Consider the following 27,472-nt stretch of genomic DNA (forward strand, 5'->3'; position numbering starts at 1 on the left):
GCCTCTACATGAGGCAGCAGAGCGAGCACAGGGTGAGTAGAGCTGCACCAGCCCGGAATTCCCACCTTCCACCCCCTCCCCTGGCCCCTGCCCCAGGGCCCCTCAGCAACAGATTTATACCTGAAACATCAGCAAGACATCAACACCCCCCTCCACGAGCAGAGCCCAGTGCTGGGGCTCGAGGTGGAGGTTTTTCAGCAGCCAGAGGCCGCTTTCATCTGAAAGAGGCTGCACCAAGCCAGGCAGTTTGGTCACCGACAGCTTTGCTTCCACTGCAGCGCGGTGCAGCTGCTGTGCAGGGACCACAAGGACAGCGTTACTCTAAAAGCAAAGATCTTCCCCCGCCAGAGCAGAGCAGACAAGAAAGCAGCTTACTGAGAATTCCCCCCAAGCAGCTGCCTAGGCTGATGCACCAACCCAACTATCGGCAACATTTACCCATCTCTCCTCCCCCTGCCCAAGCTGCTTTGCCAGCCTGCCTGAGAGAAAAGGGGTTTTCAGACCAGAGATAACTTCAGCGATCTGCCCCTGACGCAGCTCTGGGGAGCTGTGACCCAGAGTACAGCTAGAGAAGCCTTTTTGCTCTATCTCAGAGCTCTGGGCTTTGCTGAGTGCAAAGAGACAGACATTTTGTGTGTGCAACAGTAACTTCTGGTTTAAACACTTCCCTGTGATTGCGTAATGAGCATCCATGCTCACTGGACTGTTAGAGCAACATAATGGAATTTATTTAGCTATAGTTGAATAGTTTTAAGCTATAAAAAAGAGCCTAACAGATGCAAGCAAACTCTCAAATCACGGCAGCCCTATGGCATCAAAGATTCCAGGGGAGATGTGAGTGCTGGTCTCATCCTGCAGGCTCCTTTCCGTTCCAGGCCAGGACCGTGACCAGGAACAGGAACTGTTTCTCATCAAGACACTGGCTGGGTTGACACCTGAGATGAGAAAAGGAAGGAGTCTTTAAATCAAGTACAGATGTTATGTCCTGGAGGCCTCCTGTCTTTGGGAAAAGAGGTTGTGTTGTTTCTTTTTGAACAATTGGCAACTAAAGACAACTCCCTCCCTCTCTGGACTGCAGGGACAGCCAACCAGCTCTGCCCAGGCTGCTCTGGAGGAGGAATCGGGCCCTTGCTAGAACTCAGCCGTGCTTTCTGCAGGGGTTGAGCAGCAAAGGAGAAAGCACAAGTCACATTCCCAGCTTTCAGATGAGGCCTTACCACTGTTAGTTGTCCAGTTTTGGCTTTGAAGACCTGAGGCTCCTGCCCAACGGTAAACACCATCGTCCCTTCCTTCCCAGAGCCAATGCGAAACTGAAGACTGCAAACACAGAATTACTCATTAGATGCTTTCCTTGCAATAGGCTTTACTCTAAGCCCCCTTTATTTCTGTTCCCTTGGCAAATCTTGTTAGATTAGAAGATCAGAGCCCTCCAGCTTAGGTAAATTTCCTAAACAATTGCATTATACCACACAGCCCAGAAGGGTTTGATGAATAGAGCATGCCTGCCTGGTCCAGGCATTTGAATTTTCCTGGTGCAATTAAGCACTAGAAGATAAGCAGATCTGACCTGGAGAAAAACCACTGAACACACAGAATCTAATTACAATTGAAATGCAAAGGCCAGAGAGAAAAAGCTGGAGCAGTACAGGTTTCATATGCCAGTTCCAATTCACGTAGAGATTTGAGAGACAGACTGCATCCACCTGCCATTAGCTCGGTGGTGTGACCGAGAAGGTTCTTGTGCCCAGCAATCACGTTTTGGGACCTTCTCAGTCTTTTAGGGAGAGGAACATTTATCCTGAAGTGACCCTCAGGCTCAGCTCAGCAGGCTTTCCGCAGAGCTGGTGCTAATAAGATCTGCTGTGAAACCACTAAACCCACAACCCTCACACCCAGGTCACATCAGTGGAAGCCTGAAAAAAATAGTGTTTTTAAAGTACAGTCACCTATAAACAAGTTGGGGGTTTAGGCAGATGGGTTGTGGGCAGCTCTTGGAGCAGAGCAGCACACCTAGCAAGGTGCAACCACAACCATCATGGAAGCAAGCTGTGGGAAAGAGGCTGTCATGATTTTTAATGTATTTTCTTGTTCCACAGCAGCCCCATCTTCTTTCCCCTGTGCCTCTGACAGGGAGCCATGAAAACAACCGTGCTATTGCAACAGGCCTAATCAGCTTTGGGCATTGTCTGCTGGGGTGATGTTGATAGTTTTGAGGCAGGTAGTCCAGGCCTAGAAGTTTTTGAAGCAGGTTCTTCCATAAAATACTGTCTGCACAACACTACCCATTCAACTTCCTTCCTTACCTTCCCTTCACAACTTTCACAAGGTTTTGCTTGTTGGCCAGCATGCAGAGTTTAGTGACCGTCTCAAAGATATGCTCGCACTGAAGTATTGCATCTCCCTGGGGGAAAAAAAAAAAACCAAAACAAAACAAAAAACAAAAACAAGCAAACAAAAAACCAAAAAAAAAAACCAAAAAAACAAACAAAAACAAACCAAAACAAAACAAATTAAACAAACAAGCAAAAAAGAGGCATAAAGTCATTTGGGACCGCCCCAGCATGTAAAGCCATTCAGTAGTTGTGTATTCAGAGAAACTCATTTCTAATGGCAGAGCAGTGACTGCTGTGGAGAGGTGATGATAACTACACAGCAATTACAGCAGTCACAAACAGGTTTGGTTTGTAAATATCCTTTCCAGGGACTATTTGGGATTTATAGCAACTTTGACTCTACAAACAGCAAAATGAAAGCTTTCATGGTGAGGCCACAAGAATGTAAAGGTCTAGCTGATTACAGAATTAGTAAACAGCAGTAACTGTGTAATCTCAGTATTTCATAGAAGATATTAAGTGTCAGCTGCAAGACCTTGCTTCTAACCACCAGCTCACAGTAGCTACGTTACAATTTTCTACCTTCTGTTTGCTGTCGTCGGGAACATGAATGACCACAATCCCATCGCTCAGGTTACTGGTGGAAATGCCTTCAAAAGAAATCCAAGAATTAGAGGGAAAACTACCAAAGACAGCTCCGCAGCACCATCATCACCTTCCCAGCATGAGGGTGCTGTTCCCACAGGGGCAGCGACGCCGGCCCAGTTTACAGAAGGAAGTCACGTTCCCAAAGGGGTCCTGTACCTTACTGGGTGTGAAGAAAGTACAGCCCCCTGCTCAGAGCAAAATGCAAAGTGACTACTTTGAAGAATTCATCGAAGTTTTCAAAATACCTGCTCAAGATCACTATCTGTCATCCACGTGTCTGTGACACATTTCCAACAGGAGTTATTTAAACACAGTGCGTTAGTTGTTTGCTCCATACCTTTCCATGCTACCTTTGTTTTGGTAAGGGAAGAGGGAGAAAGTATATATTCTACCCCTGGACTGCAGTTCAGACAATAGCAGGATTATAAAAAATACAAAAATACCTACAAAATAGGAAAGTTTCCCCCCCCTCTATTTCAGCAGAACGTGATGTCCTCCTGCATCTAAGTATTTCAAAGAAGTATGGCCTTACTCAGAATTTACACCTCAAGGAACTGCACGCTGACACACAGACCCTTTATCCATCGCCCAGGAAAGTGTTCTCATGTAGATCATTGCTTCAAATATCTTTGAAAGGCTAAGTTTCAGAAGTTCAACTTTCCACCCCCAGGGTCACTGGCAGAAAGGCAAATCCCACAGACTTCCACACTTACCTTTCAGAGTGGCGTAGTCTATTTTCTGCTTGATCTTGGCCATTTCCACCACATACGCCGAGGACTGGGTCAGAACAAGTAGCCGGTCTCGCGCTTTGAACCCGTTCCTGTCATATTTTATCACGGGGGTCACATACTGCAAACAACGAGGTGGTATCAGCATCTCTCACACCAGCTGCTGCCAACCTCTGCTTATAATAATCTAGTTTCTTTCTACATGGAAATTCAGATGGCAGAATCATGCTTTGAGGAACGTGGTTCACCTGTGCCCTCTATGCCATACAGAGGGGAAGTGCAGTGAACATACCTGCACCTCTCCTGCCCACTACAGCCCAAATAGGGTTAGTGGTGCTTTTAAAGCTTTTATTAAAATAAATTTTTGTCTAGGTGCATTTTGAGACCTGTCTCCAATTCAAAAGCAAGGAAATACTTGCTAGGCTGCTATTCCTCAGGCTGCCCTGCCACACAGGCACGGCTGCAAGGCAGCCTCAGGCAGCACGGATCCCCCAGTCCATGGGACCTGCCAGCTCCAGAACTCCAGTGCAGCTGGTTCAGGGCTGCTGAGCTCCAGCTGTCCTTCCCTTACCTTGATATTCTCACCGTGGATGAGCTGCAGGACTCTGGGGTTTATCTCGTTCTCTTCTGAGGAGCAAACCAGAAAGATAAACTGAGCGTAGTTGGCAGACAGCCACCACTCCCACCAGCAAAACACCAGAGAGCTGCATTAATTGTCTTCATCCCATTAGTCCTTGTCCCCTTGGTACGCTCCTAAACTGAGGGTGTTCGCTTCCAGCTACTCCTAAACCCACTGCACTGATTTTTCCTGCCTGACAAGTAACTCACGCTGGGAGTTACTGACTGTCCTTGGGTCTGTCCTTGGTTCAGGCCACAGCACAGGAGGACTTGTGCCGAGAACCACCCAGACCATTTTCCCTTCTGTGCTCCAGCTGAAGCTCTCTGGGAGCTTGCAATACCGACCCCAGCATTTCACCCACACACCGCTGCCACCACACCCTAGACCCTAGCCAGCCTCCTGGATCCCTCGCCCTGCCAAGGCACTACCAGGGCTTTCTTCTCGTGCCTTTTATGTGCTTAACGCCGACTACATGGATTCACAAGATTCAACATCCCCCCTTCCCAGCAGCTCCAGTCCTGAGGACAGGATCCCCGCTCCACCCAGCACAGCGAGGGTGGATCCTGACCCAGCCCAGCCCACAGGGGTTTCGCCTGGGTTTAGGGCGCTTTGTCCCACGAGGGATTCCAGGTAACCCCACTTTGAGAACCAAGTCTGGCAGATGGTTCCCCACGCTTAGTGCCAGCAGACATGACAGGGCAAGGGAATTTAAATGGTAAGGCCCAAACGCAGCAGGTGATGCTGCCTCTGTCAGATCAGATGGAAATTTCTCTTAAGAATTGAATCAGTTTTGTCAAATGATTTTCCTGAGCAAGGAGTGGCTGGGTGCTTCAGGGGTTTGTTGTGTACTCACTTAGTCGGGTGTCCATGAAAGGCTGGTTTACGCTCTGCACGTAGCCCTCCTTCTTCCCTCTGAAAACAGCACTTGCTACCACTTTTTGCTGTAACTGTTTTGAGAAGAAACGGCCTTTACTCTTTTAGAGTTTCTCCATCAGTAACATCATCAGTTAGAACAAGAGCACCGTTACTGCGCAGCAATATCCTTTCACTCATGCAGTATCTACCCGACTCATGCTGCATTTCTTCCAACATCTTTAGGTTATTCCTGTATTATGCCAAATAAAGGGGTGGGACTTAACAGTCCTACAGGTTTTTCTTTAAGGATCTTTTCTAATTATCTGAAGTGCAGTTATAATGCCATCAGATTAAGATGCATGTGTCTGCAGGAGAGCTACACTGCAAGTTGCAAGGGCCATTGAAACAAACACCTGACTCCAGGCTCAGGGAGAGGAGCAGTGCAGTCAGGAGGTGCAGACTGCGTTTCAGACAGCTCACAGAGACCAGATAAAACACGTTGTGCACGTGTGGTAACTCACACATTTGCATTCAACATATTAGTTACCTGCACTTTCCTCTCAGCAGTAATACTTCGGCAGTATTTCCTTACTAGGTTCCTAATGCAGATTTTCTGCAGCATCTCAGATGTCTACATTAAGCAAAAAAAAAAAAAAAAAAAAAAAAAAAGGTAGAGAAGTTGTGCAAACAGCTCCAGCTGCAGTCCTAGCAAACACCTGCCTGGTGCAAGCTGTTTTTAGCATCTAGTCACAACTCCATTTGAGCTCCCCCAGCCCAGAGACCCACCTGAAGAGCTTTCTATCAGAGAAAGGTTAATGCCCAGCAGCAGCTGAAGGACACAGAACACCAAGGCTGAGTCATTACTGGAGTGAGCACAAGCAGCAAACCCCCAGCCTGCAGCACCACGCCATTAGCATCGCTCTTCACCTCACCTTCTCCTGAGCTTTCTCATTTCCCCGGGCCCACCAAGCCCTGGCCACAGCCAGCACACAGTGATCTGCCCTGGGCCTGAGCCAGGCTACCACCAGGATCAAAGGGGCCATAACAAATGCCAGCAGTTGTTTCTAAATGAGAGTTCTGCTGGAAGCAATTAGCATTTGTCCAATTCACACACTGAGGCTACCTGTCCTGCCAAAGCCCAAACAAGATGAAAGGTCTATCTGTGCTGCAAGCTTAAAATGTTGTGGGATTAATTTTCTCTTTTTAATAGGGCTTCTGAGTTCACTTTTCTCTCAGTGCATTTCCCTTTCTGTTGGTTAAAATGAAAGCACCAAGCTCCCTCCTCTCCCTTGGAAACTTAGCAGCACCATTCCTCCCACTCCCATCCTCCTACAAATACAGAGGATCTCAAGGTTTTCCAGAGGCTCTGCCATCGTGCCTGAACAGAGGACAAGCCAGCAGGAGATCACTGCTCTTTTCCTACGTGAAGTGTGCACACAGGTGACCACAGAACAGAAACCATCTTCACTGCTCCCCACGCCTGCAGCAACCCTCACCTCTTCCAGGATGGAAGGAGGTTGGAGCCAGCTCTTGTCCAAGACGTTTTTTGGGACGTGGTCTCTGAGCTTCATGAAGTACTTGTACTGCACAAGCTTCACAAATTCGATGTTCTCTGGGCAAAGGGGTTTCTTCCGATTGATGAAGCCATTTATGAATCTACAGAACATATCCAACATGTTACCTCCAGAAATCAGTGGAAATCACAGAAGGCACACAACAGGCTAACAGATCATTAACTCGGTTATACTGTCACTTGTGTTACAGCAATGGAAGTCTTACGCTTTATAATATTTTGAGCATTAACTTTTCTTTTTGGCAAGTTTTGTTGACTGAAATACAGTGCTTTGAAGGGAAGGTCGGTACTACTTCTAATGCAGTATTCAGGAGCTGGCCTTAAGGGAGTGGAGATGGAGGACTGTATATGAAAAGAACAGACAGGAACACAAAGGGTTGGTTTGGAGATCCCTTCTACCAATATAAACAAACAGATCAACAGAAATTGGTGCAAGCCAGAATTCCTGAAGAAGAGATGACAGGCAATTCTGATCAACCCCATCTGGCAACTATCCTAACTGGCATGATAGCTTAGAAATGGGTGTGGAGGAGATGGTTTGGCCTCACTGTACTGTCAGTACTCTGAACTCATTGTCCACAGACCATCACCAGGCTGTGACCTGCCACCTGCAACCCTCCCCCTGACCACCCCACAGTGATAGTTACTTCCTGATTATCTGCACTGCCCATGTCCTCTTCTTGGCCGCCTTCCGTGCCAGCGCTCCTCGCCAACAAGCCTCCAGCTTGATAGCTGAAAGAATTAATCGGGCCCTTTTATTAGTATCAGAGGTCCAGTGCCACGCTATCCTTTAAATTCACATAGCAGGGGTTATAACTGGCTCTTCTGCAGCTTTTAAAGATCAGCTGATCTTTATGGTAAGAAGCTGAGAACATTTTCTTCTCTGTAGTAACTGGTTGATCTGGCACTACCTGCGCTGCAGAGCTCAACATCGAGGCAGTGACGTACTGTACACAGCAAGCAGCTCATTGGAGAAAGCTGGCTGTTGAGCCTGCAGCATTAATTTATCAGCCTGTCCACAGTGATGAGAGGGTTTGTTTCCCCCAGCACTTACTAAGCAATTCTGGGTACCCCAGACCAGCCCCACATGCACAGCAGAGGGTGCTGCCGCTGCAGAGAGCTGCTCCCACAGCTGACGCTTGCGTGGCACCACCAGCAGAACATGGTGTGAGGAGCTAAGCAGACCTCTGTGAATAATTTTCATACAGCCTACATCTACATCTGACCCCAAAACTCACAGCCCTGCAGGGAAGCTGCAAGTGCCACCTGCAGAAACACAGAGCCTCCCAAAGCTACAACTTCTACTGGAAAGCATAGCCCTAAGAAGAGAGTCCTCAATTCCAGAGCCCATACCTGCTTCTCTCATCTTCTGGTACTCTCTCTTTCCAAGGCATCCTTTATATTTGGCCTGTAGTCTCGAAACTGGCAAAGAAACCAAAACAAAACAAAAAAAAAAAAAAAGCAGAGACATTACTTGTATCTTCAGGATCACAGCGTTTAGGAGCTGTGCTCCCAGCAATCAGACACCATGTGCCAAGGCACAGGAGGGTCTGCACAATCACCAAGGAACAAAGGTGCCAAAACACCAAACGGAACAAAAGCAGTTTGTGTAGGTAAACGTGCACTTAGGCAGCCCCACGTGTTTATGCATTTCAAGTAGGTCCAAACAGGTAACACTGGGCTGAGACAGATGGTATCCCAATCCCAGGGGAAAGGTACTTAGTGCATCTAGGCATTGACCAACAGTTACTAGCAGGACCAAGGAGCTCTACAGAAGATAATATATCTAGAACTCAAGCAATATAGTTAGTGATTTCTCCCCACCCTGGAAAAAGATAACTAAGTTTTCTTTGGACTCTCCAGAGCTATGCAGACCAGGGGTCTCAGCCCTCACCATGGTGCATCTGCTGCATGAACCTGGAGGCCAGAAACACAGTTTACCCAAGCTCTGCTTCTTAGTCTATACATAGATAAAAGGAACTGGAACCATACCTAACACGTGCTTTCTGAATTCAAATGCATCTTCAGTAGCAAACAGAGTCTTTGGGAACCGAATGAATATTTTGGTTCTGAAAAAGAGACCATGCACAGCTTATTCCTAGTGAGCCATTGTTACAGCTGCCCTAACCAGGCTCAGAGTCCTCCAACGAGCTGTAATGCTGACAAGTTACATCTCCTTCCATAACTGCTCTTCATTTGTCTAGCTAGCACATCCTAAAAGGGTGCAAAGGGCGACAGGGAGAGGGAAGGAAGCAAAACATCAGTTACTGCACAAGGTCCCAGGTACCCTGGAAGGCACAAAGTGAAGACCTCTGCCTTTACAGGACTTGTAGTTCTCAGTGCTGGGATCCCTGCAAGTTTCCCAGGAGCTGTGGAGCTCAGGATAAACAGCTGAAACCCTGTCAGGATAAACAGCTGAAACCCAGTAAAAACAGGTTTCCTTGTGATAGCTACTATCCTAGATATCAAATCATGGATTCTGATAGCCACGGGTTGAAGGTGACATTAGAGAGCCCTGCTTTGCCCCATGCCTTTGCAGGGAGGACAAGGTTGTGGTTCAGGAGTGGTTGCAAAAGGCAGTGAAGAAAAGAACACAAGCCTGAGACAGGCAAGTTGTGTCTGGCTGCCCAAGCAAGTGGGGAGACCTGGAGATGAAACCAGGCAGCCCATGCCCCCTAACCCAGAGATGGAAGAAACCTGGCTGGATTCAAGCTTGCGTGGAAACAGGAAGGTAAAAATAAAGAGGAAATTTATGCATCCAGGCTTTTTATCAGTCTCCTTGCTCGGGTTCCTTGTATGCCTTTGGGGTAAGGGTACTTTGGCCTGTTTTAAAGAAGTCATTAATCAAAAGCCATCAGGTTTGCAGACCTAGGCAGGTCCACTCAGTTCACATGGTCAAGCAAGAGCCAAGCTAAAGGGATCTGTTCACGCCACTACATCTTGCAGCTCTCTGGGAAGGGCCACATGGTGACTTGCAGTCACAGACAGGACAGAGGATCAAATACAGCAAGCACCATGAAGCTGAGCAGCAGAAATCACAGCCAGAGAAGGGAAATTTACCTTCCTAATTTGTATTCCTCAGGCTTGTAACCAAGATGCTTGATGAGCTTCTCCACACCCTCAACTGCTGGCCCATGCCAATGTGGCCAGGTAGCTGGACAGAGGGATTTATACCTGAAACATCACCAAGACATCAACACAAATTACTTGATGCTTGAGGAATCCCCTCCTGAAACTCTCCCCCTTGAATTCCTACTGCTTTATTCAAGGCAGAAAATGCCAAAGCAGATCAAAATGGATACAGACAAGAGACACATACAGAGGTTATCTGTGACGCAGAAGAAAGTCTGCTGACACCTCTACATCTCCTGTCACTGGCACTTGACATTTAAGCAAATCCTGCTCCGAAGCCCTCATGGGAGGGCAAATTCATCTGGCTAGAGGGCAAAACAGTTCCACTTACCTTTGCAAGAAAAGTTCATACTTCCGCCGATATGCAAAGCCGGCTCGTCTCACCCGCAAGTGCTCCATCAGTCCCAGGTATTTCACCTGATGTTGGATCAGATGATCATCAAACTTCCCTGTAGTAAGAACGCACATTCCCTGGCAAACACTGTCTGTGGAAGTGCACTCACTTGTCCATGTATTGGGACAAATAAGGAAGGAATCAAATCTACAATTACCCAAGGTGATGACTTTGCTGCCAGCTTAACTAAGATTTTTTTTTTTTTATGTGTGTATATATATATACACACACACACACAGCATATATACATCATATATATATATATGCTGCACCTAGCTACAAGCTAAGTCTCCCCCACTTCATTCCTTTATCTCAACTGTGTCTTCAGCCCAACTCCTTACCAGGCTCCTTGTTCTCATTCGGTTTAATGCATCGGACATAAGAAGGCTCCTTGGACATCAGGATTTCTATAAGACTCATCAGACTGGTTTTGAACTGGGTTGCAACCTAAGATGACATTGAAAGAACTTTCTTAGCTCTGGAACTCATCTCTGCAGTAACTGAAATCAACTCATTCCCCACACCCATCTTAAAATTTTAAGTAAAAGGCTGACACGTGCATTAGTACCACAAAGCCTTTGAGGCAGTCAATCACAGGTTACCTGGGCAGAGGGCTTAGCTGGAATATCTGAACTCCTGCCATACAGCTGGACAGGCAAGGTAGCCCTTCAGAAACTAACTGCTGTTGGATGCTAGACACAGGGCTCCTTTTAGAAGGATGCATTAATAACAACATTAAGGTATGTCACTTTGCTAGCTGCTGTCCCAGCAACATCACCGTTCAACTACCAGGAAGCTAGCAGGGGTGCAACACCAGCAAAAAACCAAAATCCGCTAAATTCAGGACTAAAGACAGGATCAGTGGTTAAATGCAACTTCCCAAGTCTTGATTTACATTCAAAGTTAAGACTAAAGGTGAAACTCACTGTCTCTGGTCTCCTCCTGTTGTCCAGTTCTGACAGTAAAAAGCATTCTCTAACGATGCCATTTTTAGAGTTGCACAGCACCTGAAATGGGGTAAGTGAAAAGCTGCCTTATTTAGAAGGCACTCTATTCCTGCTGAGATACTTCTAAACTTGAGCAGCACAGCTGTAAGGACATGGACGTAGGTGCCTAAAGAATATTGCTAAGGAGAAATATATGTTCTTGTTTGCTACAGAGATTAAATACATCATCTACAAAACACCTCTGCTTCAAGCAAGGTAATTTAAGAGAACAGCATCACTTTTTTGTTCTTACCTCTTTCAGGTTTCTGTACAGGAGATCATTATTCTTCTCCAGAAATCCTAAAAAAAAAAAAAGCTTAATTATTTTTGAAGACTACACACTTTAACACAAAATCTGGAAACTGATATCCTCAAATTCACACTGCATTCATGTTTAAGATTTTTCAAGTAACAATACCTTCAGAGGGCAGATATTTTGTAATTCATCTTCATGTCAAATTATTATCCACCACATTGGCTTAAAAGCACAAGTAACTTCTAGACTGGCACTTTGTTCACACTCACCAACAGCACAGTAAGTGACTTCTCCTGCATAGTGAAGGAGGCGGAAATCCACCCAGTCAATTGATTTTCGTGTTTTCTGGTCTGCAAGCTTGCGACTGAAGGGAAAAAAAAAAAAAAAAAAAAGAACACTAAGAGGGAAAAAAGCAGCAAATGGGCTTCCTTGGCTTGTGGAAAGTCACCTGCACAAAAAGCAGCTGTGGGAGAGCTAGAAGTCTGTTTAATGTCTGTTCTATCAATGTGGCTCTGACTATACAGTTATGGACAATAATCAAATTATCATCTGTCCATTCTGAACAGCTAACAGCAGAATTCAGTGCTGGAGAATGGAAGTCAGCTACCATAAACTCCTCAAAATATCTGTGACCTACCCACTGCCATTTGGCAATGATCACCTTTTCCAGAAGTATTAAGATCTCCTCCTATAACCTTCATTTAAATACATTCTCATTACCCACATGAGAAAAAGATCACCAGCTTCCTCAATTTCAAAGTGAAACCAGGGGGAAGGATTGTTTGAGATATTTTGCCCTAGAACAAGATAATACAAATACAAAGGAGGAATCAAAATTTTCAAAAATAGCAGGAAAATTTTAGAGAGCAAGAACTCCCGGGGAAAAAAACAACAAAAGGGAAAGAAGGAAAAAAAGAGCAACTTAACAGTTTAAGTTTCAGCTCTATAAGCAGTCACTAACAGCAGAGTTGTGTGTCACAACAGCACATTAGTACAAAGTTTCCTTCTAAGAGTATCATCAAGTACAGATCCCATTTAAGTAACTCTAGCACTTCTATTTAAAGCTTTTAATCAGGCAGAACAGTATTAAGGCACATTGTGGTGACAAGTAAGTTGGCTACAAATTTTCCGCTTGGCTGGGATGAACTTCAAAGATGTAGAAGGTGACAATTCATCAGCGTGACTCTGAATTGATGATTTGTCAAAGCCTTTCTGTAAGCTTCTGCTGGGAACTGCCAGAACACCCCAGCTCCAACGTGTTTGTCTGCCACCAAATCTGAACCCAAAAATACTACAAATTGAGTATTAACCAAAATGCCACTCTTTTGAGATCTGAGCAGGAGCATGTTTCTTTCCCCTTCATACCCAAAGCTCACACATATCAAGGTGGACTTAAATATTTATGTACCCGCACAGTCTAGGGCATTAGGCGCCTCTTCACAGTATCTTCAGCTTTCCCTGGGGTCAATGAAGGAAAAAGCCATCTATGGCCAAAGCCATCTAACCTTTAGTCCCTGAAATTAGTGTGGATTGAAACCAGACTCAAATATCAGCATCAAACTAGTAGAGAGACAGGAATCCCCACCACCATCTCCCCAGTACCCCAGGTCATACTCTACCAGCGTAGCACGTTACAGCGTTAGACAGTGGATGGGCTGCTTGATCTTCTTTTGTACAAAGCAAAAATTGTTCCCTCCCTAATACTCTGTTATGGGTAAGAGATGGGAAGAATTTCCTCTGTGATAGGATACAGAGTGTAAATGCATACGTCACGAAGTGGGCATGATCTCCTACTTTCTCTTCCAGCTTTTCCAAGAAGCTCAAATCAGTCGCTTCACCAGGTCGTAAGCATTCTTCATCCTGAAACAGCAGGCACTGGATCAAACACTGCTCTGAACAGACTACTCCCTCCTCGCTAATATTTAGTACGACTTTGTTATGCAAAATTGGTAACAATTTGAGATGAGTTCTATTTTATACAAGCTATTTCCTAGTTAAATTTAGAGCTTCATTTATCTGTTTTTCAGTAGAACTGTCAAGATATATCAAGTTAAGTCAAATATGCCTTCTTCCAAATTTGGCAATGCATGGCCTCATCCCTTATTATTTGTAGTTCATTTAAACGAAAACAGTGGGAAAGATGACATAATCAGACACCAAAATTCAGGACATGAAGGACTCTAGGTCTTGATGAATTGGAGAGTTGGAGGGGGAATACAAGTTTACAGATTATCCTTTTCTAACCCAAGAAACACAACTCCTTCTGCTCCTCCAATTGTACTGTACATAGAAAAGTCCTTCTTGAAAGAGCAATTCACTGCAATGTGAAGCTAGTGGTGAGCTTCAGCAGCACTTTCTCTGGATTATAGGACACTAATCCTCCGTTTCCTGTACTGGGGGATAAAAATTTTCAGCTTTGTGGACGTCAGAGGTCATGGCAAGGGACAACTCAACTTCAAGTCTGGCTACAAGTCTCTACTGTAGGATTACTACATTTCTTACTAATTAGAGTTTGTATGCAAGAAAGGATCATCACGGTAGTTAGCTTGTGTCCTCAGACTCCTCCCTGTGAAACTAACTGCACTTATCAAAGCAAAAAGCATTACACAGCACTGCAGAAAAAGCTCCTTGTCAAAGGGTCTGGTGAGAGCTGCCTTCAGCCTCCCCCCTTTTCCTGCCATCCCTGTGAAGGCACAAAGAGGATTGTCTTCAGATCAGTGTTTTAAGAGCAGTAAGAACTAAAGGGCAAGGAAACAAGGAAACGCACAGCTGAGGCGGAGGTAGGCAGCGCTCAGATTTCTCTCCTAGCTGAGCCAAGGCTAGCAAGTCATGTAAGCAGATAGATGGGATGAACTGTACTCTCTTCTTTACAGGAGCCTGGATGTCTGGCTTCAGGTGGCTATGGAAGAAGCACTCCTGGTGCTCTGCAGTCTCCCTAGCAGTCCTCAAAAAAGCCTGGGTCCCATTCCTGTTGCTGCCTATAGCCAGCCAGGTTGCTGCAGGTACCTTCCTTCTACGTCTCAGTGTCTCCAGGCAAAAAGTGGAGAAAATATTCTAGGTCCACCTTCTCACGCACTCAGAGCTGCTGTGGAAGCAGCATAGCTCCTTAAGAACCCACAGGTCTCTAGCAAGCAGACCTTAACCTTCTGGGTCTTTGCTTACAAGGTCTATTTGTTTACGTTCTGAATAATGCAGACTCATCACATAAAAGACAAAAATACAATTATGGACCATTACAGTAGGGCACAGGTAGGCATTTTAATTTAAACAGCACAAACGCTGTTCTTACCAGAATGGAGATTATCCCTTTATGCTTCTGCTCAACCAGATCACAGATGATCTTGTTGTTAAAATATGGAATTGGTTCCCACTGGAGATAAGAGAAAAAAGGAAGAAAAGTTTTGGAGGAAGATCTTTTCCTTGCAATGTTTAAGTTCTTTGGAGCCAGACTCCAATCCCAGTAAAGATCAGTATTGTGAATTAGGACCAACTGAGCTGCTGGGGAAAGGGACACCAGTGATCTATCACCCCATACTACAGTCTTCCTGCTTTTAGCAGCCCAGACCATCCTCTTATTCTGTACATTAATTCACCCCATTGTCCAGGTCTATGCTGTTGGAGCTCCTCATTTCTACAAGGATGTTGTCACTGCTGACCGCTTGAGTTTTGGGAAATGTCCTACTTCTTTCTTAGATGATGTAAGTCTAGGCTAAATTCCACTGCAAAAAAGGGGTACAGAGTGAGACCCATGGCTATGTTGTACTTCTCATGGGAACAATGCAAACTAAAAAAAGGAAAAAGCAGGATGTCTTCTTCATTGATGAACAAAAGCATTCAGTTGTAATGGCAGTTCAAAGAAAAAGGGGAGGGGAAAAGTAATAAGTTACCTCTATTCCTTCCAGTTCATATTCCTCCTGCTCTGCTTTCAAGGTCATCTCAATCAACAGCTGCTGGAGCTTCTCATTGCAGTAATTAATGCAGAACTGCTCAAAGCTTCAGAGTGGTTAAGTGAGCATTAGTTTTTATTTATTTCATGGACAGTTTTACTTCTCCCACCACTACCCACTGTTTCCAAGCCAAACAACTCACTTCCATACAGCTGAAACCCATACACTTCCCACACTGTCATACCAATGGCTCAAATCCAGGCTAGATGTCCAAGCTAAAGCTTTCACCAGGGGGTTCAGCTATCCCGGTGCACTCAGATTTTACAGTCACTCGTAGCTTGCCTTGCTGGGATAAGAACACACTCAGGAAGCCACGTAGGACATCAGCACAGGGCCCCCACCAGCATGAGGACAGATTATCCCAAGCCTCAGGAACTGCCGTTACCTGTTTGTGTCCAGCACTTCAAAACCGTAGATATCCAGCAGGCCGATAACTGTTTTCCGAGTTGAATCCTGTAAAGACACCATTGCTCTGTAATTGCTGCTTCAACTGATGCTTCTTCCCTGCACGTTTTGTTTCCTTCATCTAAATTTTAAACTTTCTCTTTGAGAGCTTTGTATCATGTGCCAAGGGAGTAGCCACTGTAAAGCAGCTAATGAACTGCTAGAACTATTTAACATACCACCCTCCACACATAACCATACAGTTTTCCAGCTCAGCACTGTGGGATGCCCCTACATCAATTATTAAGCATCCAGGATATTTGGTGAGGAGTGCTGTAGGGCTTCACTAGAGAAACTGCTCAGCGTGTTAGGAGAACTCACAGTGTCTAGGAGGACACTAGACAAGAAACCAACCTTGTTGGCTAGAGAGCCGTTAATTTTGTTGACTAGCCAAGTGAAAGTTCGTCCGTAAATCGCCTTTGCTACTGCATCCCGAGCGTAAAATGCCAGATCCACGTTCAACGGGCTTAGGACCTAAAAATAAATACAGATATGCCAGAGATGATAAACACCACAGATGATCAGAGCAAACTTCTGCAAGGTCAGTTCACATTTGTGTCTTGGAGAACCAGCCATATTGTTGTATACCACAGCACAGTGCTCAGCCTATCTGAACTGTAGCTGCCTACAGCTTTATTTACCCTCAGTCTTACTCCAGCCAGGTGTATGGCCACATGCCGTTGGGGTTGTAAAACTATGTTTTGGATAGTACTCATTTAAACACGTGGGGAGAAGTATTCTGCCTTCCTTTTAATTTTATTAAACTTAGTACAAAATGCTCAAGGAATAGTCTTTACCAGTGCTATTCTCTGTTTATGCAGCCCCATTTCCCAGAAAGCACTCCAGGAACTGAACAAAAGGAAACTGTTTGGCTTAAATACAGGACTGCCTGCAAGGCCCTGTTCCTAGCTTTTTCATAGTTACTAACTTGTTCAGCAGTAAAACTTTAATACTGGAAATATGCTTTAGTTTAACGTTTTAGGCTAAAAGAGGAAGGTGATATGGAGGAGAGAGACAGAGCAATCTGTTTTTACTGTAACACTGCTGAGAACAGAGCTCCTCATCTGTCACCACCACTAGCTGGGGTGGCTCCCAGCTGCCCGGAGTTACACAGAACTACTCAATACCTCTTCGGATCTGGCTTCAATCTTCCGATTGGTGAGAGCCTCCTGCAGAATGGACAAGTGCACACCCAGTAGCTGCAGAAAAAGAAATACTTGCACTCGGAGTATGGCCAGCAGTAAACTGTTTAAGTAAGCAGTATTGTGTGATCAGTAGGGCATAACCCCCCAGTCCATTCCCAGTTATACTCATCTTTGAGCAACAATAGGTAAGGAAGTTTCAGAGAGATGTGCTACAGAGAAAAGGGGCCCTACAATTCAAGGTAGTTTATAACAAGAGCTGAGTATTTATATAGCAATCCTTCTGCTTTTGTGAACAGACGTTTTTGTCCTTAAGAGGAAAACACAGCAAGGTTAAGGCTCTCTTCAAAGCACTTGTACTACTGACACTATCTCAGAAGAGATACCTTTGAAATCCATTTGATCTGTGTGCCATCGCGAATGATGGCGTGTCCATTGCTATCTTCTTCAAACTGGATGTTCCCGAAGTGCAGCACACTAGCAACAATTCCAATGAGATGCTAATAACGAGAAATATACACCATTAGAAAACAGGCTCCCACAATTCTGTGGGATGCTGCTATATTTGCTATGCATGCTAACAAACAGAATATTGGCTAGGCTGAAGGAGGGGAGTCAGCCAGCCTGCTTCAGCAATATGCTACCACCAGTTGCCATCATGCTGTACCAAGGAATAGAGCTCTTCACCCACCCACTCCCTGAATCCTCCCAAAGGACATCCTATTCCACACCTCTCCCAAGCAAGACTGCTTCCATCACTTTCAAGTAAAGAGTGCACTGCTGCCTTTCCTTAAATACCCTGTGGTAGGTTCAGTCCCTTTTCACATGCATACCTCTACGTCTTTTTCAGTAAAGTCAATGATAGAAAAAGCTTTGCGGACTATTTTCCAGTCATTCTTGTCATTAATAGAAAACACTTTGGCACATCGACCCTATACAGTAAAAGAAAGATGAATTAGTACAGTTAATTGGCAAAGCAATTTTATTATCAGCAAAAAACAGCATACTACTGGGCATACTATTTCCATTTCCAGCTTCCTCAGCCTGCAGAGATGCAGTTTGCAACTAGCTAGCAAGTTTATTTCACTCCTGCTAATCCTGAAAGTGGCTCATTTGATCAGATCTTTCAGCTTATACTTAAAGCTTCAGATAACTTACAGCACTGAGCTTGGATAGTGACTACCATAAAATGGCTGTCTTGTGAAGAGCTTACAGCCATCTTCCATTTTTATGGTAATAGTATCTTCTGCTCAAGTATCCTTCATTTCCAAGGAAGAAAGGAAACAGCACTACCATGAAGTGAGCTGTATATTGCATAACCATACCTATGAACCTCTAATGAGGTCCATAAATCCTGAGAAACTAATTTTATACCAGGTCCTCACAAAGGATCCTTAGAAGAGATGCCTTTATACAAAGTGTAACTTTTAGACAGATAGTGCTCTGCTGTTTAATAGCTCAGACCACTCTTCTCAACAAGCCAAGAAGTGTCTTGACCATACCAGAGGGACCAGGGTCATCAAATGGTTTGGTGACATTTGCTTAAGAGAGTTTATGTTCTCACAGCAGCGGCAAGCCATTCTAGACACACGGAATATGGGGAATATACAATCAACACAAGACCTGCCGAAAGTGGCTTTTTTTTTTTTTAAACTCTGATGGTCTTGCTGTCACTGGGTCAATGTTGCTCAAAAGTTTGTTTCTGCCCCCACAACTACATTGGCTGATCCAATAAGAGATATTACCCCAGATAAATCACTTATCACTTGCATCCTTAGGCCCTCACAGCTGGAACAGTTCCCACTACAAAAGCGCCCAGGGTAGAATGGTGTCCGACAATCCCAGAGCAAATATGTTTGCAACCAACCTGCCTGTGAGTTTTGCTGCAATGTGACTTCTCTCAGCAGTGCACTTAGTACTCGAGGAAAGCTGCATTTGAAATCCCTACAGTTCGAGATGTAAGATGCAGAGAGAGGGACAAGCTCTCACTGACCTGGATGAGATACGCATACTTTTGGGGGTTGCGCTCCAGCCCAAGCCAGCAAAGTAGATCCTTGTCTCCACCCTCTAATAACTGGTAGAAAATATGGAAATTCCTTTCTCCGTGGTTCTGGTGGACAACTCTGGATTTTTCAATCAGATAACTGAGGATGTGCCCTCCCACTGGAGCTCCCTGGCAGAACAAAGCAGTCAGATCAGCACCAACAGATATAAATAACATCGTTGTGATGGCTGTTCCTCCACACCTCAGAAAAAGAAGCAGTGTCAGGAGAAGCATGTTTCTGCTGTTACTTATCTGCCATCTTGTGTTTAAGAGCTAGTATCCAACAACAGTAAAAGCTGTATCTAAAGAGTTTGCTGTCTTTCTAGTGTAACTTGTACTTTACAACAATTTATATTAGCTTTCTATCAAGCGTTGACAGCACTGCCAGTAATATAGGAAGCTTTCAGGATGTATAACTAGTCACTTTACTCACAAAATGCAACGCCTGTAAAAATAGAGTCAGAAATCTGCAGTGTAAGTCTTAATAAATCCTGTGCTGCCTGGTAAGTGTCCAAGAGGTTCACTGATACAGCTTGTTTTAATAGCGGTCCATTAAGTTTGTTCTCACCTTAAAATCAAATTGGATATCCATGTATTTCCCAAATCTACTTGAGTTGTCATTACGCAGAGTTTTTGCATTTCCAAAAGCCTATGGATGAACAGATAGATTAAGTCACTCCACATCTTGCTGAGAACCCGACACCCACTGTCAGACAAAACTCCAGAAATAAAGATTTGCTGCATCAGCTCAGTCCTACTACTGAATTTAGTGGGATTAAAGAAATACAAAACTTAGTGGACTTGGCAGTGTTAGGTTTATGGCTGGACTGGATGATCTTATGATTCTAAATGACCTAAACGATTTTATGATTCTAAACTAATGTATTTTCCTAGCTTTAATGTGGAATTCAGCTAAACAAATTATTGCTCTTTCTTGTATGACCTATAACTAACTGAAGCCACAAGGCACTGTTGTATGCTGTCATTTTCTTGTACTCCCAGGTTTCAGCTATGCTTTGCTATAAAACCCAAGTCTAAATTTATAAACATTAAGTGTTATAAAACCTCAAGCATTCTTTCAGAGATTGTGCTGCCTAGAGGCCAAATGTGTTATTATGTATGCAGGTGCACAGCCAAGTGAAACAGGAGGCCATTCCTGGGTGCAGGTGTGTAGATTTGCATGAGCGTCTTGTTCAGCGGGGCCATCAGCACCAACTCTTCTGCATTTTGTACCTTTATTTAGTTTTTACCTCGAGAACAGGATTGGAAAGCAGCAGACGATCACGGACAATCTGCAGCTGCTCTGTAGTTGGACAGGTTACTGCATAATACTGCAAGATCTTCTTGGATGCTTCTGTCTTCCCAGCTCCACTTTCCCCAGAGATGAGGATGAAATGGTTGTTGTACTCACTGCACATCACCCGGTAGGCATTGTCAGCTATGGCATATCTGAACAAGGATCACAAGAAGTATTCAGAGGAAAAGCATCTGTTAGAAATGGCAACAGGAGGCAGGGTATCAAAGGTTTCTCAGAAGTACTTAATCCTCATCTAACATTACAAGTATTGGACATGATGGGAAAACAGAGCTCAAAACGTGAGTCTGACTCAAGGTCTCACAGTAAAAACTCAGTCTGGATTTGAGGGACAGACAGGACTTATTCTTCTCCTCACTGTTACTGTAGGATTTATACAGGCTGCATGTATTCCCGGTGAATACAGTTTATACACAGCAGGGACCCCCTCTTCCAAACAGAGGAGCCAGTTTTGATTCCAGTAAAGGGAAGATTTCAACTTCTGCTGATAGAGATAGGTAAAAAGGTGACCAATAGTGGAGCCTTCCCTAATATGCTACTTAAGGAAGGAAGAGAAGAAAGAAGAAAGAAAAACCTACTTGACAAACCACCCAACAACTTCCAATCATCAAAAAAATTTCAGCTCAGCATTCAGAAGTTCAGGTTTCTTCCCCTCCTGGGGAGTTCAAGTGGAGGCTGTGCACGAGCACTGTGCTAGTCCTGTGGCTGCCTGCAGTGACACGGGGCCTTGGAGGACAAGACACAGTGACCAGAGTGTTTTGGACAACTGAAGAAAAAGACGTTGACTTGCATGTGGACAGTCAGGCAGTGGTCTGACTAGGCCATGTGTAGTAAGGAGGACACACTGAGCACTACTCTGGACGGTTACCTTCAAGATAACTCTTCCCCTACAATTTCCACAACATCACTTCTGCAATCCTTTTGGTCCCCTTTTATTCTCACAGTCAGCTAGAAGACAGAGGCAAATACATCCTTAGCTACAGGAAGATAAGAATATCAGCATTCACCAGACCTAGTGACTGTGGGTACACATCCTTGTTGCTAGTACACAGCAGTACAGAGAAAACCCAATTTATTGATTTAAACTGAAATCCTAAGGGTTCTACTTACAGATGTGGTGGCAGTTCAAAAAAGTTTACCCCTCGATAAAGCTGCATCTGTGTCACTGTGTAAATATCCAGCTCTTTGTAAGGGTTGACAGATACAAGAAGAGTACCAATATATGTCTGTAGGGAGAAAGAATGCATACAGGTGGGAAACCTTTTCCATCACTGCAACAACAGCACCCGAAAGAGGAGTCAAGTACATCAGGACATTATGCAAGAGTAGAGCTGAACAATAAAAATCAAGCTCACTGTGTTAACATGCCATATACAAGGTTTTGATATCTCGTGATGCTTATGGAATTTATTTTTTCCTACTTAAAGTTAACATAATAATGCATTTACTATCCCAAATCTTTCACAAAAATCTTTGTAAATGACCAACAACTAATGCTGTGAAGGAAAGACATGTAGGATGTCTATTCCACAGACAGCTGTGAAACAGAGAAAATTCCTTCTTGACTGCGAAAGGTGAACACATTTCAGGACACATTACATTTTCCCTTATTTGTACACATTTTCAACACATCCAAATTTCCTGTTCTAAACTTCTTTCCAATTATTTCCACTCATGTTATATAAACATCAGTCCTCATTTGACAAAGGACGTGTTTAGACACTACTTGCCACTCCTGTAAGCCGACATATAATCTTGGGGCTGCTGAGAAAATGGACATGGCTGTGAAGTCACCTTAGTGCTGAATACTTCACGGTGCAAACTTCTAATTCAAGTCAGATACCACACTCAGCATTGCCTTGCCCTCAGAGGTAGTGAGGGAACAGGAAAGTGAAATGCTATCTACTGCATGTTGTTTGGATCTTTGCAAGGCAATTCAGCAGGCTGAGACTGTATTGTTTTCATTAGCTAAACTAGTCAGACTACTACTGGGTAATCACTCTTCTAGGTACTACTAACATCTAGCAAAGTATCTCACATCACAGCGAAACCAAAGCTGGGATGGTATTCTTTGTATTGATAGCACCTCCTGCCCCGGAAGTTTTAGGCTGCACCCCATCTAGATGGGCAACATTTTAATTTTAACATATATATATATATAAATATATGCCATGCTTGGAGACAGTTCACCTGCCCCAGGCTACACGAATCCACATGGCCAGCACTTACGTAGATGAGGTTCTCTTGGTATCTCTTACGAAGGTTGTTCAGGAAAGCATTCTCACTGGTGTGGGAGTCCAGAAGCACGAAGTCCTGCACCCCGACTTTGTCCCGGGCTATCAGAGCCCCTTCCATGTTTTCATCAGTGTTATCATCCACTTCCTCTTTCTGCAACACAAAGGTTGTACGATAAAGAATTAGGAGAGGGCATATAGGGACCCTAAAGGCCTTCTGAGTCCCTCCCCATACCCCAGGGCCAAATGAACCTTGCACAGGGGTAATGTCAGAAGATTATTATCTGAGCTGTTACTAACACCTTCCCCAAAGATGGAAATTTCATACCATGAGAGTTTGCATTCCAACTTCTTTACAGTAAAGATGCCTGAGACTCATTCCCATGACCAGAGAGGAAGACCAAGGTTTCCAGGCAGCCCTCACTAACATTACAGTTGTTTGAGACAAACCTAGCTCTGAATAGGCAGTTACGATCAGAGACACTCCATTAACTCAGTCTAGATAAAGCAGTTGCAAGCACAAAGTTGGAAGTTAACGGTGAAAGGTATTAATTTGTTTCTAACATGACCTGCAACTACTTTATACAGATAAAATGACGGAAATGGAAAATCTCCAGAAAAGGCTGCATTTGACTTGACCTCTGGGGAAAAAAGGTTAATTCTACAGTACTACTCTGCACGAGACTGCTTCATTATTCCTGTTGCCTTGAGTGAGCAGAACGCAGTCAACTTTCAGGGTTGGACAGCAGATGTCTCCACACGCCAGCGAGAGATCTGGGCAGGGAGCAGCGAGGCCACCACGCTGATAAAGCTAATCAAACAGCAAATTGGAGAAGCAGTTAAATCTTTGAGAGCGAGGAGGTGGTGTGTGTGCTACCAAAGAGGCTGAAAGATGCAAAAAGAATGTCACTGACAAAATGCCATGATTTTGCACACACCACTTCCCATTCTTTATTGTGGAAGTTGACCTTATACTGAAAATACTCACTGCTGAGGATCAAGATCTTTTTTTCCAAGCTATAAGAATAAACTGTATGCTTTTTATTTAATTAAATCAAGCTGATAACGTCATGCTAGCAAACAGAAAAACAGGATATCCTTTATTCTATACTAATAAGTGTGCTATAATGGTGGTGTTTTCAGGGTTTTGTTTTTTAAAGACACCAGTATTACACAGTTCAGAGAAAAATTCCTACCCTAATGCATAAAATACTCCCCTTATGACAGAAATGAAGTTAATACATTTTGAGAAGCTTACCTTTTTGGGTTCCCAGGCTTTTCAAGTTAGGGGAGAGAAACTGCCTGAGCTGCCATCAGCTGAACACAAGAAGCAGCCCCTCAGGCTCAGAGATTTGCACATAAGCCCAGCACCTTTGCTATTCTCATACTGCCCTTCGTGACATTGGCTTTTTACGTTTTGCTGCTCCACTGCTCAAGAAGATTGTGTGATTGTGTGTAAGATTTTGAACAAGCATTAAAAGGACAGTGATGGCCTGTTTATACAGTGCCACATCACTTCTCCTCCAACCCCCACACCCTTTTTTTTTTTTTTTAAAGCAAAAGCTTTACAAACTGTAAAATAGGCACAGTGTAAAATGTTTCTGCTAAGCTTTGGCAAACCCTGACTCTGGAGGTAGGCTTTTGGGATGAGCCTGAGTAGCACCGGTAGAAGGCAACAGCACTTTGGACACAAAGGCTTGGTGAATTTAGGAGTGGGGTATCACTCAGATGAAGAGCAAAGAAACCAACTGCACAATATACTTTATGACTGAGGGAAGTTCAGAAGAGTCAGCTCTTAAACAGGAATTTTAATGTTAGTCTCAATTTTAGTTCAGCCTGTTCTTTACCTTCACCTGTTTATTGCACTGAAGCAGATCTGAGCTTTGAGATTTATATTCAGCAGTAACACAACACAATACTCCAGAGAGGAAGATATTCTGAAAGCATACTATTTAAATCCTATCATAGTTTAAAAATAAATCATACCTGCACTAACTTCACATACAAGTAATTACTTTTTTGGCTTTTACATCCACTGCCTCCAGCTGACTCTGTTACCAGCTCCAGGTTGGCAGGAGGTAGTATTCCTTGCTCCTCCTTAGCCATGGCATAATGTAACTTGGATCACTTCTTTTTTTCTGCCAGAAAGATACCTATATTTTTTCCTTTTAATATTAATAGCTCCTTTTCTTTTTCCTCCTCTGCACATGACATATTTTATCCATTTGTTAATGCTTGTCCTAAAATTGTCTTACAAACTTTTGGAACTTGAGCTAAAAGATGACTTTGCTTCTCAGACCAATATTTGTACAGACTCCAGTATTTATGTAGGGAAGAACATGGGGAATGGAGGAGAGAGTTAAAAAAAAAAATCTCCTATTCATTGTCCTGTTAAACATTTAATTTGATTCTACAAACTTTAAGAACTTAAGAGATATTCAAACTACTAGTCATGGTCATTACTACTTTCCTTCTGAACATTTGCCTCTAAACCAAGTAGCCTGGTCAATACTTGCTAGTGCTGGTGTTCCCATACCTTTAGTCACCCCCGCAGTCGTGATATCTCCCAAAAAGATTGTTAAAGCTTTGCAAAATCATTGGAAGCCTTGACAGAATGGCTTTGCAGAGTACAGTATTAAGTGAGATAATAGTAGTCATTTCAGTCTCTCTGCTCCAGACTAACAGAGATGACAAATCATTCAGTCACACATGGTTTTGTATTGAGCATAGTTGCCATGGTGATACCAAATCAGAAAATCTATTCTGCAAATGTTTTTTGCAATCTTATAACTTCACTGTATTGCAAACGAGACAAATGAGCAGCTATAGTGTAAATTACCAGAGTAATCATTTTTGTTCAGTGTCTATGCCATCTGAGTAGCATTCAATATTATTTGGCAGTGCAGTCTATGGATTTTTTGTTACCAAGAGACAGGCATTTTTTTGCCCTCTAAAAACACTTTATCTGCTCCACATAGTTTGCCACAAGGTTAATATTTTTATCTAACAAACACAAGTATACATTTCAAAAACAAAACGCTAAAGTTTAGAGATGGATATTTATTATTTCTTTTGCCCTAATACCTTCTTCATGATTTAGCAGAGAAACTTTTGTCTTAATCATCTTGACTTTTTTGATCTTGCTACAAAGGCAGCTGAGCTCCGAGCCCAATCCCTAGCAGCAGGGCTGACCTACCCAGGCTGGGAGGGCACACAACCTCCTGACAACCTGACCAAGCTCTGAGTGTTTATCAGGCTTAACAGAGCAGCTGTTAATTAGCTCCGGGTCAAGAATAGAAGGAATTTACCATCATGGCAGACCAGTAAAGACAGGTATCCCTCAAATCAAGCATGTTCAGGCTGTATTAAAACAGTATCCATTGACACAGAATTAAAAGCAATGAAACCTATGAAGCCAGGGCTGTTCTCAATGAGTCCTCAAACTTAAGCATGTCTTACCAGGTAAGAGATGTCTCTGAATTTAATTGCAAATCCATTTTTAAAGCAGAGTCTTTGGCTTGGCTGCAGGAACATGACCTCCCTATACACCCTCTGCTCCACGCACGGTCAGTGCTTCTCTCTAGCAAACCATCAAGTCACCCACCCCTGGCACACGTGGCAACTGCTGAGTCAGCACTACCAGAGCAGCATCAACACAGTAGAGCTATTACAGCCTGAATTAAACCTATCTAGACATTTCTACCACACCACATGCATACGCCCATGGTGTCTAACTGCCACACAATGTGCCATACAGGAGGAGCAGTCTGGTCTGGAGTATCCTGTACCATCTCTTTTAGGGTTTATGGCATATGAAACTGCCCATCTTCCTCAACTTTTGTTTTCTCTCAGGTGTCAGTTATTTCAAGTTATTTCTGACAATCTGAGTAAGAAATCACCCCATTTTTTTCTCCAAGGGTAAATCAGTTTTTTGGCAGAATTACTACAGGCAAGGTGAGCATGTGAACAGCTTCACTTTCAAAATATACATGAAATATTAATCAAAATTAAAATGCCCTGAAACATGCCTTGATCTACAGATACCTTGGACCAGGCCAAAGAAAGAATTTAAACTGAGAACTTTAGATTGACCTATGTCAGTACAGAACTCAAACCATATCACAGTCTGAACTATTTCCCCTTATTTTTTTCCCCCCAGTCAGTTGATACTCATTTTTTTTCCACTCCAATTTGGTCATAGCACAGTGGCTGTCTGACAAGGTTAGAGTTTGTCATTTTACTAGAAAGATGGACTATAAACAACTTAAGGTGGATTTGTCCTTCTCAGAAAGCACTCGGACAAGCTGGACAAGCAACTTTTACATTCTCTCTGAGCCAGGAAGCATGAAAGAATAAGCCTGAAACCACAGTGGCCATCTACCCGATCAGGTTTCCTTAACCTAATTCTCTCACTCGTATGTTAATTGGTAAGTGACACTGTTCCCCATTAGACAAAAATCCCAAACTCTTTTCTGGGCTACTTTGTGCTCAGATTTTCTCAGTATTTTGACGTTGCTGAGGTCAGACAATTTTATTATCATGATACCATTTACTGGCCTGTCTCCCACCCCGTTTCTGGAAGTTTACTAGAAGTTCTGTGCTTACCTGGTATTGCCATCGGTAAGAGATACCCCCCCAGGACTCATCAGTGCACGCTATGCCAGCAAGACACTGCTCTTTTTAAAGGATTATTCTCCTTTTCTCATCACTTAAGAGTCAGGAGATTTCTTTCTTGCCTACTGAGATGCAAGCTCTATCAGAAAATCTCTCCTTCGCTACAATGAGGGCTTTTTCTTTTCCCACAGGGATTTGTCTCTCAACA

At 43.8% G+C, this 27,472-nt stretch overlaps 1 protein-coding gene across 2 annotated transcripts in view; it reads right to left on the minus strand.

Annotated features, from left to right (window-relative positions):
• Window positions 1–567: 567 nt before the first annotated feature.
• Window positions 568–27,472, minus strand: part of MYO1H (myosin IH) — a 39,309-nt gene continuing 12,404 nt past the window's right edge. For both annotated transcript variants that reach the window (XM_032981677.2, XM_032981684.2), the window contains exons 2-32: window positions 22,646–22,804; window positions 21,527–21,642; window positions 20,352–20,550; window positions 19,670–19,750; window positions 19,051–19,230; window positions 17,891–17,989; window positions 17,444–17,557; window positions 17,043–17,114; window positions 16,270–16,389; window positions 15,857–15,924; window positions 15,412–15,517; window positions 14,814–14,894; window positions 13,293–13,384; window positions 11,794–11,888; window positions 11,522–11,568; window positions 11,209–11,289; window positions 10,624–10,729; window positions 10,220–10,337; window positions 9,817–9,930; window positions 8,749–8,825; window positions 8,110–8,178; window positions 7,404–7,488; window positions 6,680–6,839; window positions 5,731–5,814; window positions 5,182–5,275; window positions 4,281–4,336; window positions 3,695–3,830; window positions 2,916–2,983; window positions 2,304–2,401; window positions 1,218–1,317; window positions 568–935 (exon numbers count right to left, since the gene is read on the minus strand). In XM_032981677.2, coding sequence (XP_032837568.1) covers window positions 912–935; window positions 1,218–1,317; window positions 2,304–2,401; window positions 2,916–2,983; window positions 3,695–3,830; window positions 4,281–4,336; window positions 5,182–5,275; window positions 5,731–5,814; window positions 6,680–6,839; window positions 7,404–7,488; window positions 8,110–8,178; window positions 8,749–8,825; window positions 9,817–9,930; window positions 10,220–10,337; window positions 10,624–10,729; window positions 11,209–11,289; window positions 11,522–11,568; window positions 11,794–11,888; window positions 13,293–13,384; window positions 14,814–14,894; window positions 15,412–15,517; window positions 15,857–15,924; window positions 16,270–16,389; window positions 17,043–17,114; window positions 17,444–17,557; window positions 17,891–17,989; window positions 19,051–19,230; window positions 19,670–19,750; window positions 20,352–20,550; window positions 21,527–21,642; window positions 22,646–22,804 — 3,099 coding nt within the window. In that variant the 3' untranslated portion in view covers window positions 568–911. The remainder of the gene's footprint in view (window positions 936–1,217; window positions 1,318–2,303; window positions 2,402–2,915; window positions 2,984–3,694; window positions 3,831–4,280; window positions 4,337–5,181; window positions 5,276–5,730; window positions 5,815–6,679; window positions 6,840–7,403; window positions 7,489–8,109; window positions 8,179–8,748; window positions 8,826–9,816; window positions 9,931–10,219; window positions 10,338–10,623; window positions 10,730–11,208; window positions 11,290–11,521; window positions 11,569–11,793; window positions 11,889–13,292; window positions 13,385–14,813; window positions 14,895–15,411; window positions 15,518–15,856; window positions 15,925–16,269; window positions 16,390–17,042; window positions 17,115–17,443; window positions 17,558–17,890; window positions 17,990–19,050; window positions 19,231–19,669; window positions 19,751–20,351; window positions 20,551–21,526; window positions 21,643–22,645; window positions 22,805–27,472) is intronic.

The sequence above is a fragment of the Tyto alba genome, unplaced genomic scaffold (assembly GCF_018691265.1).
Source record: "Tyto alba isolate M040663 unplaced genomic scaffold, T.alba_DEE_v4.0 Super-Scaffold_44, whole genome shotgun sequence".
Taxonomy (NCBI): Eukaryota; Metazoa; Chordata; class Aves; order Strigiformes; family Tytonidae; genus Tyto; species Tyto alba.